Genomic DNA, 12,673 nt, shown 5'->3' with positions numbered 1-12,673 from the left:
ATTTTGTACAAATATAATTCTATAAAAATATAGCGTTAAACTTCACGAGCTCCCTGTGGAACGAACCGGACTTACTAAAAACTATACTACTATACGATTAGTTACACTGCCTATAAGTGTTGTAGCAAGGTTTAGGTATATCCCATTCTATAAATAAATAATAAAACTTGTGTCAAATTTGTATCGCTTTTCGTAATAAAAATAATTACTATTTCGTACCCCTTCGCTTTACACATCAATCATGAAGAAGGTTTGAAGATCAAAAAGTTTGACAGAAAACATTTTAACCTATCAACTGTTGAAATAGCCGCCAACTTAGCACAGAAGGTTCTGGAAGGTTAGAAGGGCCGCCAACTATCACCGCTAGCCGCCGGCTAAACTGGAAAAGAACCGTCGCCTATCCAAACAACAGCCCACTCGAAAGTAATCCGAGTTTTTGGGTTTTGCCCTATAAATAGAGGGACAACATGTAGAGTTTGTAATCAGTTTTCAATTAACTTTTGATACCTTTTTAGTTAGTTTTCTCTCAAAATAGTTAGGGTTTTATATTTCAATTTTTTAAGAATCCTAATATCCTAACACATTATTCTAACATTATTTTGAGGTATTTCTTATTTACATTCAATGTTTACTTATAGCGTCTATATAACACTAAAGAATATCTCGGCACTGGGTTCTATTGCCCCCATTTCTTACTAGCTAGTTCCGCCCCTTAGTTTAAGTGAAGGTACAAATGTAAACATTATATGTAAGTACATTTTTTTGAACTGCCTATATGTACATACCTTTACTCAACGCCGTCGTCACCAGCAAGATAAGGCCAAAAACTTGACATACCTTTACTGTCACCAACTCTTCTGAAAAATGAAGAAAGTGAGGGTGAAGAAGTGAGGAAGCTTTGGGGAAGTGAATATGCTATCGGCCGTGTTCTCAGAAGAAAAAAGCTTTGAGAGTACAACTTTTGTGTCAAGTAAAAAAAGTCACTAGTTATCTTTTCTACAAACGTGTTATGCTACTATTATGTTAACTTATTAATAAATGATATCGCGCTTCTAATGATATATATGTACATGAAATTATATAATCCTAAATAATTTTATATGTCCCATCATATATTTTTAATAAAAATAAATGACCAATTTATGAATATATTATGGTGATTAGAGTACACACATAAAATCTACGGACTATTTAAGACAAAAATTTTTTAAAGGAGACGCATTTAAACAAATAATCCAGTAACAAAAACCCACACAAGATTATAGCACAAATGGCCAAATCGGTAAAAGTGAAAAATTGTTAAAATGTTAGTGACAACTCAAGTGGCGCAACTTGCTCAACTTGATTCTGGACTTTATTGCTCAAGTGGCTCAACTTGCTCAACTTGATTCCGGATTTTATTGCTCAAGTTTCTACTTTAGGTGTTTAGTGGCCAACTTGACATTATCTTTGATGACATACTTACATAATCAAGTTGCCTTTTATCTTGTTTTATTAGGTCTGGTTGTTGGTGTGTTCACCTATATGCTAGTTGTCATCTAGCTTTACAAGTGGATCTAGTTGTTGGTGTGTTATGATTATGTTCTGCTTTAATCATCTATATAAGGATTTGATTGTAACCATTTGAAATCAATCCAACACATTTAGTTTTTCCATATTCTTGTTCATGTTATTTCCAAACCTTTCATTCATAACAAATACTAGTTGTTTGATCGGTATCGAAGGGCCGATCAAAAATAGCCTAATTACTTTACTTTAGATAGGGTAAGCAGGATTCGTTCCACGAGAAGTTATGGTTAACTTGAAAGAAATTTCAAGACTGGTTTGTTGGTTTAACTAAGAGCTACTAAGATTAATCAACTAATTTAAAGCTTAAAATTTAAACTGAAGTGCAATTGAAAATGTCGAAAAGTAAACAATGAGAGTAAAACCTTTATCCTTTCACAATCCCAATCTAGCATGTATTCATTCAAACAAGTATTATGTTTACCAAGTGTTGATCAAATCTCATAGACAAGACTTCTTAAGTTCATCAATTCTATTATCGTGGGATTGAACTATGAAACCTAGACAATATGTCTTTATCCCTAATCTAATTAACACTAAGTTGGATCAAGAACACACTGTTAAATGGCAATAATTCAACTTGCAATAACAAAGCAAAGAACTTGCATTAATCAACAATTGATTTGGTTCACAATATCATAATCCATAAGTGTAACATCCCGCGTTTTTCCGTTAAATTTATTTTTAACACCGTCTTTTTCTTTTAAATAATACCTTTCGTTATTTAAATTCGCAGTTTCCGTTGACTAACGTTCATAATAATTCCGTCATTTAATTATAACATCTCTCGTTAACTTGCGTTTTAAAAATATTCGATCGGTTAAATCCCGCACCCGCTTTGAAACACGAGGGACCGGAGTTGCCAAATGGGCAAACTAGTTGACTAGGTCAACTAGTCAACCCATTTCATCCATTCCATCACCTCCCCCATCCCTTTTCTCTCCATCTCAAGAACACACACACAAACCCATTCCATTCATTCATCATCTAAATTCAATCTTGGAAGCTCACAACAAATCCGATTACATATTTGGAATCCTCTCTTCATCCTCTACAATTTGATACCAACTTCATCTCGTTTGGGTAACATTTCTAAAACTCTAGATTTCTCTAAATTCGTGTTTTTGACTTGAAATGGTGTTAGTTAGTGTCTATGGCTCAAGTCTAACATGGATATATGTTTTGTTTGCTCGATTTGTTGTTTTGGAGTAACTAGCATGAACTTGAAAATGGGTGTGCTTAAATCCTTGATTTTGGATGAGTTAATGTTGTTAGATTGTTAAAGTGCATGTTTTAATTGTGTTACTAGTATCACTAGCTTCATTTTGATGTGTAGGTTGATTTGTAAAACTTCAAAAACATGATTAATGATTTTGTGATTCTTGACTAGGGTTTGATGGTTCTTGACATGAATTTTTGGATGCTTGAATGCCATGGAATGTTAATTGTTAGTGTTTAGTTGTAATGTATGCTCCATTACCTTCAAAACGGCATATCATATGTGTGAATTGGTTTCCCGAAACTCAAATTGCATTTGATGAACTTGAAACTTTGAAATGAACGTTTAATGATCACTTGATGAGTTTTCGGCTATTGTAAATGATGTTGTCGTTTGATGATAAGTGCTTAGTTGTGTTCCTTGTCAAAAGAGCTTTCCAACGGTATAAGATACGTCTTCTAGTTGTTTACGGTTTGCGTTTTATGGTTGTTTGAAGTTTTGACCAAGACTTGAACCTTGAAACTGACCTGGTGCCAGACCACGTGTTATGTCGCGGCGCGACACCTCTGGCCGCGGCGCGGCATATGCCGTGGTCAGATTCTGACCTACTTTGTCAAATTTCGAAAAATGTTTGCTATGCTACGCACCTCCGATTAACATGTAACTTGGCCAACATGCTCATATATGACTTCTAAGCTTAGAAAAATAGTTCGGGACCCGACCCGAACGTGTTGACTTTTCGTTGACTTTGACCAAGTTTGACTTTTTGTCAAACCTAACCAAATACTTATGCAACCTTTCTAACATAATTATTTACTAGTATCTTGCATGAAACTTGACAATTTGATTCACATGCTAATATAATCGAGTCGTAACGAGCCATAGGACTAATTGAACATCTTTGACCGTTTGTGTTTACCGTTATTGATATAACCTATATGTTTAGGTCAAGACTAGCTTTGTCTTTGCACGCGTCTACTTGTTGAAGTACTTTATTAACTCTTGCACTCAAGGTGAGATCATAGTCCCACTTTTTCAATCACTTTTACTCTTTACATCGTGGGCTGAGAAACACATACATTTCATACTTATTTACTTTTCATGCTTTTACATTGTGAACAAATACGAATACAAAGATGCATACGAGTTTGAACAAAAGTCCTCAATCCAATTATCATTAGTTCCACTTGCAGGGTGTAAGTGTAAGCGTGTAATTATGTTGTGTGGCCATACGGGTTTAACAAACCCTCATTCAGACGGTTCGCTACCGTTAGTGAATGAAATATAATTTCAACAATGTATAGTGTAAGTTCTAACACTAAATTCAAAAATTCAGAGGGAAAATTCGGTTAAGCCTTGATAATTGGGTGCTCGTGATACAAATACTATTTTGGAATGTGAACGATTCTGGTTGAACAATTCTTAAAGAACCTTGGGGTTCAATACAATTTACTTACTAAACCTATGATTTCACCAACGTTTTTCGTTGACAGATTTCTATGTTTTTCTCAGGTCTTGCACGATATGTGATACATGCTTCCGCTCATTATTTGATACTTGCTTTGGATGTCGAGTATACATGCTTTTCATGGAGCGTCTTTTGACTTTACTTTAGACCGTGTCGCCTAGACTTCAATCGTACTTATAACGTTGTAACTTAACTTTTGGTTGAACAATTCTTGTAAACTTTGAAACAATCTTTATTTTGAAATGAAGGCGACATATTTTGGTCAAACGTTATCTTAAAGACTTATAATTAGGTAATGGGACCCACGTAGCCGACGCCGTCACTTGACGATTTGTCGGGGTCGCTACAATAAGTATTAAAACATCATAAACCACACAACTTGAATGAAATCGTACATATTTAATTGTTCATGGAAATGATAAAGTTAAGAAAACTAGCCAAACATGTTGGTGATGATAATCATGAAGATTCTTGAAGATTGCATGATGAACACCACTTGAATCCTTGAGCAATGATGATTTTGGAGTGTTATTGTGTGGTTGGGGATGATCTCTGCTGCAAAAACTGATGGGAAAGTGTTCTTTTCATAACCCTAATGCTCCCTTTATATAGGGGTTGGATAACTTGATCACAAAGCTAAAATTCGTAGTTCCTGGCATCAGAAAGTTTGTATTGGCGTAATTTACGCCAAGCTTGGTGTAATTTACGCTAGTGTTAATTCCAATATGGCGTATTTTTACGCCGAAAACTTAACTTTTCCCTGAGACGTACCTGAGATGTGGCATAATTTACGCCAATACTGGTGTATTTTACGCCAGTGTTACATTCTGGTTCCATTTTTGATTTCTCCATTCTTGTCCCCAATTCGCCTTTAATCGCTGTTTTCTATCTTGTTTCGCACCAATCTCTTTTCTCAACTATAAAACACAAAACCACATCAAAGTATCTTTTTCACTCAACTGGTTACTTTTGCGTTGTTAAGCATAAACGATCGTGTCAAATAAGGACCGCTCATTGTTTTATGGTATCAGAGCTTGGTTCTAAGTTAAACCTTTGTATGCAAATACTCAAAGTTCCAAACTAGTTATCTTGTTATAAAAAATGAAAGGCACAAAAGGAAATAATGGTGGTATGGTCAATGGAATGGAGAAACTTGTAGGTAACAACTGCAAGTATTAAAAGATGCGTATGGAGGCTTTTCTTCAAGGTCATAATCTATGGGAATTTGTGGCTGGAGGTAATGCCATAATTCCCGTAGAAACTCTAGAGAATGTAGAGTCTCGAAGAAAATGGAAGATACGATGTGGAAAGGCTCTCTTTGCATTGAGAAATTCAATTAGCAAAGAGTTCATTGAACACGTTCGCGATATTACTTCGCCAAAAGAAGTATGAGATACTCTTGAGAAACTTTTTTTCAAGAAAAATACCGCAAGGTTACAATTCTTGGAAAACGAGTTAGCAATCTTAAGACAAGAAGGTATGATGGTTTCTGAATATTTCTTACGAGTCAAAATCTCTGTTCTGAAATATCAGAGATTGATGACAACGAGAAAATTAATGAAGCTCGTTTGCGAAGATATTTAATTTGCGGTTTGAAGAATAAGTATGTCCCGTTCATAACCTCTATTTAGGGGTGGGCTACTCAACCTTCGGTTGAAGAATTAGAGAATTTACTCTCTAATCAAAAAGCTTTGGCCAAGAAAATGGCTAAAGGATTTGAAGATGATGCGGTATTGTTTTCAAAATGGAAGAACTTCAAGAAAGGTTCTTCAAGCAGAGAAAAAGAAGAGGAGCAAACTAGTTACAAAGGTAACTATGAGAAGGAACCTCCCACATGTTACAAGTGCGGAAAGGTTGGTCACATAAAGATATATTGTCGTTCTAAAGTCACAAAAGCAAACATGGCTTGTTCAAGCAATGATGATGATGAAGTAAAATGTGAGCAATGTTTTATCGTTGATACGGTTGTCAAAAAAATCAATGGATTGTTGATTCGGGTTGCTCTCATCATATGACCGGTGATGGAACTCTCCTTCATGACGATAAAGAACACAATCAAAATCGAGTTGTAATCACGGCTGACAACTCAACTCATTTGGTTAAAAAGGAAGGTAATTCTATTATTGATGTTAATAATGATACATATACCTTGGAAGATGTTTATCTTGTCCCGAAATTGACAAAGAATCTAGTTTCGTTACCTCAAGTTACCGAATCAAGAAAGCATGTTTTTTTTTTGGTCTAACGAATGTGAAAGTCCTTGAGAATGTCAAGGAGATTGTAGGTGATGTTCTTTTCACGGGTGAAAAGAAAGTTTCTTTGTTTGTATTGTCCGCGAGTGAAGCCTATGTGAAGAAAACAAGTAAACCAACAACGGAGCTATTTGGCATGCAAGACTCTAGGCCATGTGCGATATCAAATGTTGCACAAGATATTGTCACATAAGCTAGTCGGTGGAATTCCTCAATTGAAGAATGTCCGTGGAGAGGTGATATGCCAAGGATGATAAATGGAAAGTCGCACCGACTTCCATATAAGAAGTCAACAAATCGGAAACAAGGTTTGCTTGACTTAATTCATACGGATTTGATGGGGTCAACAAGAGCACCAAGTTATAGCAGTCATTGCTATGTCATGGTGTTAATTGATGACTATTCTCGATTCACTTGGGTGAAATTTCTAAAGGAGAAAAGTGAAGCCTTATTAAAGTTCATAGAGTTCCAAGAAGCGACCGAATCTGAATTTGGGAGAAAGGTGAAAACTCTTGGGACTGATAACGGTGGAGAATTCATGTCTAATGATTTCTTTAATTATTGCAAAGCAAATGGTATTTCTCGTCAAATGACTTGTTCGGATACCCCTCAACAAAATGGTGTGTCGGAAAGGAAGATTGCTTACCTTGTTTCAATATGCTTATCTTGGTTGCATGACAAAGGATTGCCTAGGGAGCTATGGGTAGAAGCACTTCAATGTGCTTGCCACGTGTCTAATTAGTTACCATCTTGGCCAGGTACAAAAAAAAAATCATCTTTTGAGCTAGCTTATGGTGAAAAGCCTAATGTAAGCTATTTTAGGGTGTTTAGTTCTATTCGTTATGTTCATATTCCAAAAGTTAACCAAACCAAACTTGACCCCAAGGCTCGAAAGTGTATTTTTGTTGCTTATGATTCTCGCATGAAAGGTTGGAGGTGTATGGATCTAGAAAAAAAAAGTTTACAACTTCAAGAGATGTGGTATTTGATGAAGTGTCTTCTCAATTTTCCGAATCAAACAAAAGTGGTGAAGAAAATAGGGTTTACAAATTTATGTTTCCTAACTTCGACACTCAAGAATAAAGTGAGAATAATGGTGTTTCTCAAACTCAACAATAAGAAGCACCTAGGGAAGAAGTACCAACTCAAGTTAGAAGGTCAACAAGAGAGAAGAGACAACCAAGGCACCTAAGTGAGTATGAGGTGAACATGATCACAACTTGTTTCTTTTCAGATGGCTTAATCGAAGAACCAACATGTTACGAAGAAGCAAAAGATTATCCGGATTGGAGAAAAGCAATGCAAGAGGAGCTTGATGCATTGGAAAAGCTTGAAACTTGGGAGCTTGTCAAGAAACCCGAAGCATGTAACCAATTACTTGCAAATGGGTGTACCGTTTGATGAAGAACTCAGATGGAACCATTAATAGGTTCAAGGCTCGTTTGGTGGCTCGTGGCCTTTGTCAAAGCTATGGGCTTGATTATGAAGATACTTTTAGCCTTGTGGCTAAATTAGTGACGGTGTGAACAATAATCTCACTAACGGCTTACAAAGGGTGGAAATTGTGGCAACTTGATGTGAAGAATGCTTTTTTATATGGAGAGCTTGATCGTGAGGTGTTCAAGGAACAACCTATTGGGTTCACTTCATATCAATTTCCAGAATATATGTGCCGATTGAAGAAAGCTCTTTATGGCTTGAAACAAGCTCCGAGAGCTTGGTATGGTAAGGTCGCACAATACCTTGTCTTTTGTGGTTTTAAAATTTCTGATGCGGATTCTAGTTTTTTTGTGAAGAAAGAATCATGTATTCATGTTTTGGTATTACTATGTGTTGATGACATGATTATCATTGGAGGAGACGAGTTAGAAATCTCTCGTTCAAAGGGGCTATGCAAGAAGTCCCTTGGAACATTTCAACATGGGGGAGTCAAAGCCTATGACTACGCCAGTGGAACGAAACCTCAAAATGAAGAAATATCAAGGAAAAGAGCTCAAGAATGTGAAGTTGTTCCGATAAATGGTTGGAAGTTTGATTTATCTAATCATCACAAGGCCGGAATTGCTTACTCGGTTGGTATTGTTTCACAAATTATGCAATGTCCAACTAAAGTTCCTTTTGATGCAGCTAAAAGGATCCTTTGTTATGTGAAAGGATCAATGGGCCACGACTTGTGGTATAAGAAGTGTGATGATGCTTTGTTAAATAGTTTCGTAGATGCAGATTGGATGGGAGACGCAAATGATCGCCATTTAACTTCGAGTGGTTGTTTTAACATGAGTTCCGCAGTTATTTCATGGTGTAACAAGAAGCAAGATGTTGTTGCTTTGTCTAGCATGGAAGCGGAATACATAACAGCAACTATGGCAGCTCAAGAGTGTACTTGGCTAAGAAGATTGATTGGTGACATACTTGAAGAAGTAGATTATGTTGTCAAATTGAAATGTGACAACGAAAATGCAATCAAACTTTCTTCGAATCATGTATTTCATGCTTGTACTGAGCATATTGAAATGAGGTATCATTTCATTCGTGAAAAGGTTCTTAGCAGGGAAATCGAGCTAGCAAATGTAAGGACAAATGATCAAGTAGTCGACATCTTTACAAAAGCTCTAATGAAAGTCAAGTTCATGGAATTTCGAGAGGCGTTGGGGAGTTTTGATCGGGAGTTTGCACTAACGGGGAGTATTAAAATGTTAGTGCACAACTCAAGTGGCACAACTTGCTCAACTTGATTCCGGACTTTATTGCTCAAGTGGCTCAACTTGCTCAACTTGATTCCACATTTTATTGCTCAAGTTGCTACTTTAGGTGTTTAGTGGCCAACTTGACATTATCTATTATGACATATTTGCATAAACAAGTTGTCTTTTATCTTGTTTTATTATGTCTACTTGTTGGTGTGTTGACATGTATGCTAGTTGTCATATAACTTTACTAGTAGATTTAATTGTTGGTGTGTTATGATTATGTTTTGCTTTAATCCTCTATATAAAGGATTTGATTGTAACCATTTGAAAACAATTCAACACATTTAGTTTCTTCATATTTTTGTTCATATTATTTCCAAACCTTTCATTCATACCAAATACTACTCGTTTTAAAAATAAGCTAAAGTAACGTGTATTAGAAAGTTGATCCTACTTGCATTAGGAATTACTTTGGTGCACCTTAAAAGTGCGATGGCTAATGTTACGTGTTAGAACTAACAATTTAACGTTACATTTGTCTTAGTTGATGAAAACAAATCAAGGATTACACAATGGGTCCTGAACTCATGAAGGCATGTACTTCGATACATACTCTCGAGCTAACATTTGTAGTTCATTATCTTCGAGTTTTTGGCTTGTTGGGATGTCGTCACCGGGACAAGATCTTGGTATATGTGACGTATGTTCAGGTTCGGTATGCTCCAAATATATCGATGATATACTTGAACTAGAGACGAATTTAGGGGACGGGGCGAAGTTGATTGATGATAGTTTTGGTTGAGGATGACATTGCGGCATCGAAACTAAACCGCGAATGTATGCCAACTCGGTTTGCAAGTTAACCACCTGAAATATATAAAGTGGAAGTCATAAAGGATTGATAGTATATATAATAATGAAATACTCCATAAAATTAAAATTAAAATAAACAATTATAAAGGGGATAAATAGTAACGAAGACATTAAAATGCACGAATGTAGGAATAAAAAAGACGGGGTACATACCTAAAGTTTCATGTCTAGCCTACAAGTAGTCACGTTCATGTACAATGTCAATGAACAATAAATTTGTGTAGAGTTATATAAATATATATAAATAAATTTGTTTTATAATATTTGGCAACTCTTTTCACATCACTTCCTAGTTCCTATGTTCTTTATTTTGATGTCAGTAGTGAACAGAACTACAGAAGCACTGATATTTGACAATATGTTACTTTCAACCATCTCCAACTGCTTTCTCTTACCAACATCAAATTTAATTTCCAAATTTTGCAAAAAACCAAAATTATGAAAATAATACCAATAAAGACCCAACTCTTGTCAATTCAAAATATCTGATCACTTATCTTCAAAAAGTAACAACATAACTTTTATTCCCTTTTTTACTTTTATTCCCTTTTTACTTTGACTAATATTGCACATAAAACCATATTACTTTACATTATTTAATCTCAAGGGAAAAAATGTAACCATTTTTCATAAGTTCAACGTTTTTAGAAAATTGATATAATTTGTCGAGAAATATATTGCACAAATCTCCTAAATTAATAAGATAATGTGAATAATGTGTTTTCATTTAAGCTTAAAGGATTGTTCTAATATGAAATGGTTGAAAATGATGCGGTTACTGAATTGTATAATATTATTATGCACATTATAGACAACCTTAAGGCTCTCATTAACAATTTTTTTTTTTTTTTTTGTTTTTTTAATCATGAAGAATTTTTATTCTTTAAGTTTATATTATAAATACTTAAAAATTAATTTCATATTACTTAAATAATTAAACATAACATAAAAGAATTTCAAATACATTTAATAAGTAGTCTGCTAATTTGAATAAGATGTCATCATATATAGTGAAAGCATTGAAATATATTTGTCATTGTTTATGATTAAATATGTTAATTGAGTACTCATTTCACCAAAAAAAGACCAAAACAAAATTGTTTTGAAATATTTATCATGTAAACTTCAGATATATAACGGCAATATATCAACTTTTCCAAATACATAATGGATAAAAAATGATGTTAGCATTTAAATTAAGTTAATTATTACACAGTAAATCTAGCTTAAGTTGAATTGTTATTGTCGGACACTAATAATTTTCATATTCATAATTCTGATATTGATGTAAAGTTTACATTTTATTTACTAAATTACTAGTACTAGTATTTATTTATGTACAAATATAAGTAATGAATAATAAATAACGAAGGAAGTTTGTAAGGGTTAAACCTGTTGCTGGAGGGTGAGAATGTTGGCAACACAACCATAAACAGGATCTCTAACTCTAGATAAAGCTTCATAGCAAAGTGAAACGACGGCGTCTAACCGGCGGTGCGGCGGAACCCTAAGGAGGAGCTTGGCGGCGTTACTAGCACCAAACACCTTGTGAACAGCCGCAAAATGAGTTGTACCAATTTGGTTCGAGTCAAAGTATGGTGCAAACACACAGTTTTTAACACATTTTCTTCTTAAAAACTTGCAGGCTCCACAAGGCCCACAACCACCATTGCTACTGCTGATGACGTTGGTGTTCATGATCTAATATTGTTACCTATAATAATATTTCTATTTTTAGATAAATGAATATGATGGTGTTTATTTATTTAGAGGGAGAGAAGATAAAATGAAGGTGTATTGAGCTGTTGAAAAAACTTCTGGAAGGTATTGGTGGTGGGTCACTTTGGGACTTGGTGGAAGTTTTTCATGTGTTATGTATGGATGTCATATGCATGACATTTGATGAGGGTAAGTTCGTGATTATGTTATAGTTTGGGGTTTGATTTGAAATTTTATTGATTTAATTTTAAAAGTATTGGTGATGAGTCATTTGGGGTTGGTGACAGGGGAAGTTAGAACTCAATGTAATCCAAAGCGGAGCTATGGTAGAAGTATTGACGTGCTACCAGTAAATCTAGTTGGTTTAGACCGTAGTTAACCGAGCATAAAAAGCATCACGTCAAACAAGCTGACACAAATTGATAGTCTCACACTCCTTGCCCAGTTAACACGGTGTCACAGCTAACACACCATGAGCGTCAGTTAACATACTGAATGGGAATAAAAAGATCGTCAGCAAGTCAGCAACACGTGTAATAATTTTATTTTGTTGGACTAGATTCAACTATAACATTAACATTTGAATTTTTTTATTATTTTTAAATTATAAAATCATTTTAATTGAATAATTGTAACTTTATTTTTTTTTGAACAGCGATTGGGATCACCCGAGGGGGACTAAACCACCCGTTGCGATCATCTCTTGTTTCAACTATGCCGATGCAGCGATAATAACCCCGCCCCCATCGCTGCCCGGGAGGAAACCTTGAAAACGATCCAAGGGCACGACCAAGTAAAACCCCATCTCCTTTACCCCCAAACGATATGGGAAAAGTGTCATGGGAATACTTCATGGCAGAGATGAAATTGTGCTTTTAATATGTAG

General features: G+C 35.1%; 1 protein-coding gene across 1 annotated transcript; it reads right to left on the bottom strand.

Annotated features, from left to right (window-relative positions):
• Positions 1-9,780: 9,780 nt before the first annotated feature.
• LOC139904551 (LOB domain-containing protein 19-like) lies at positions 9,781-11,766 on the bottom strand. Its single transcript, XM_071886474.1, has 2 exons — positions 11,461-11,766; positions 9,781-10,062 (listed from the first exon to the last, which is right to left on the bottom strand). The coding sequence occupies exons 1-2, from the start codon at positions 11,764-11,766 to the stop codon at positions 9,781-9,783; spliced, it is 588 nt and encodes a 195-aa protein (XP_071742575.1).
• Between the last annotated feature and the right edge of the window lie 907 nt (positions 11,767-12,673).

This window comes from Rutidosis leptorrhynchoides, chromosome 1 (assembly GCF_046630445.1).
Source record: "Rutidosis leptorrhynchoides isolate AG116_Rl617_1_P2 chromosome 1, CSIRO_AGI_Rlap_v1, whole genome shotgun sequence".
Taxonomy (NCBI): Eukaryota; Viridiplantae; Streptophyta; class Magnoliopsida; order Asterales; family Asteraceae; genus Rutidosis; species Rutidosis leptorrhynchoides.
The sequence above is the reverse complement of the archived record's forward strand: the minus strand, read 5'-3'. Positions and strand labels throughout refer to the sequence as shown.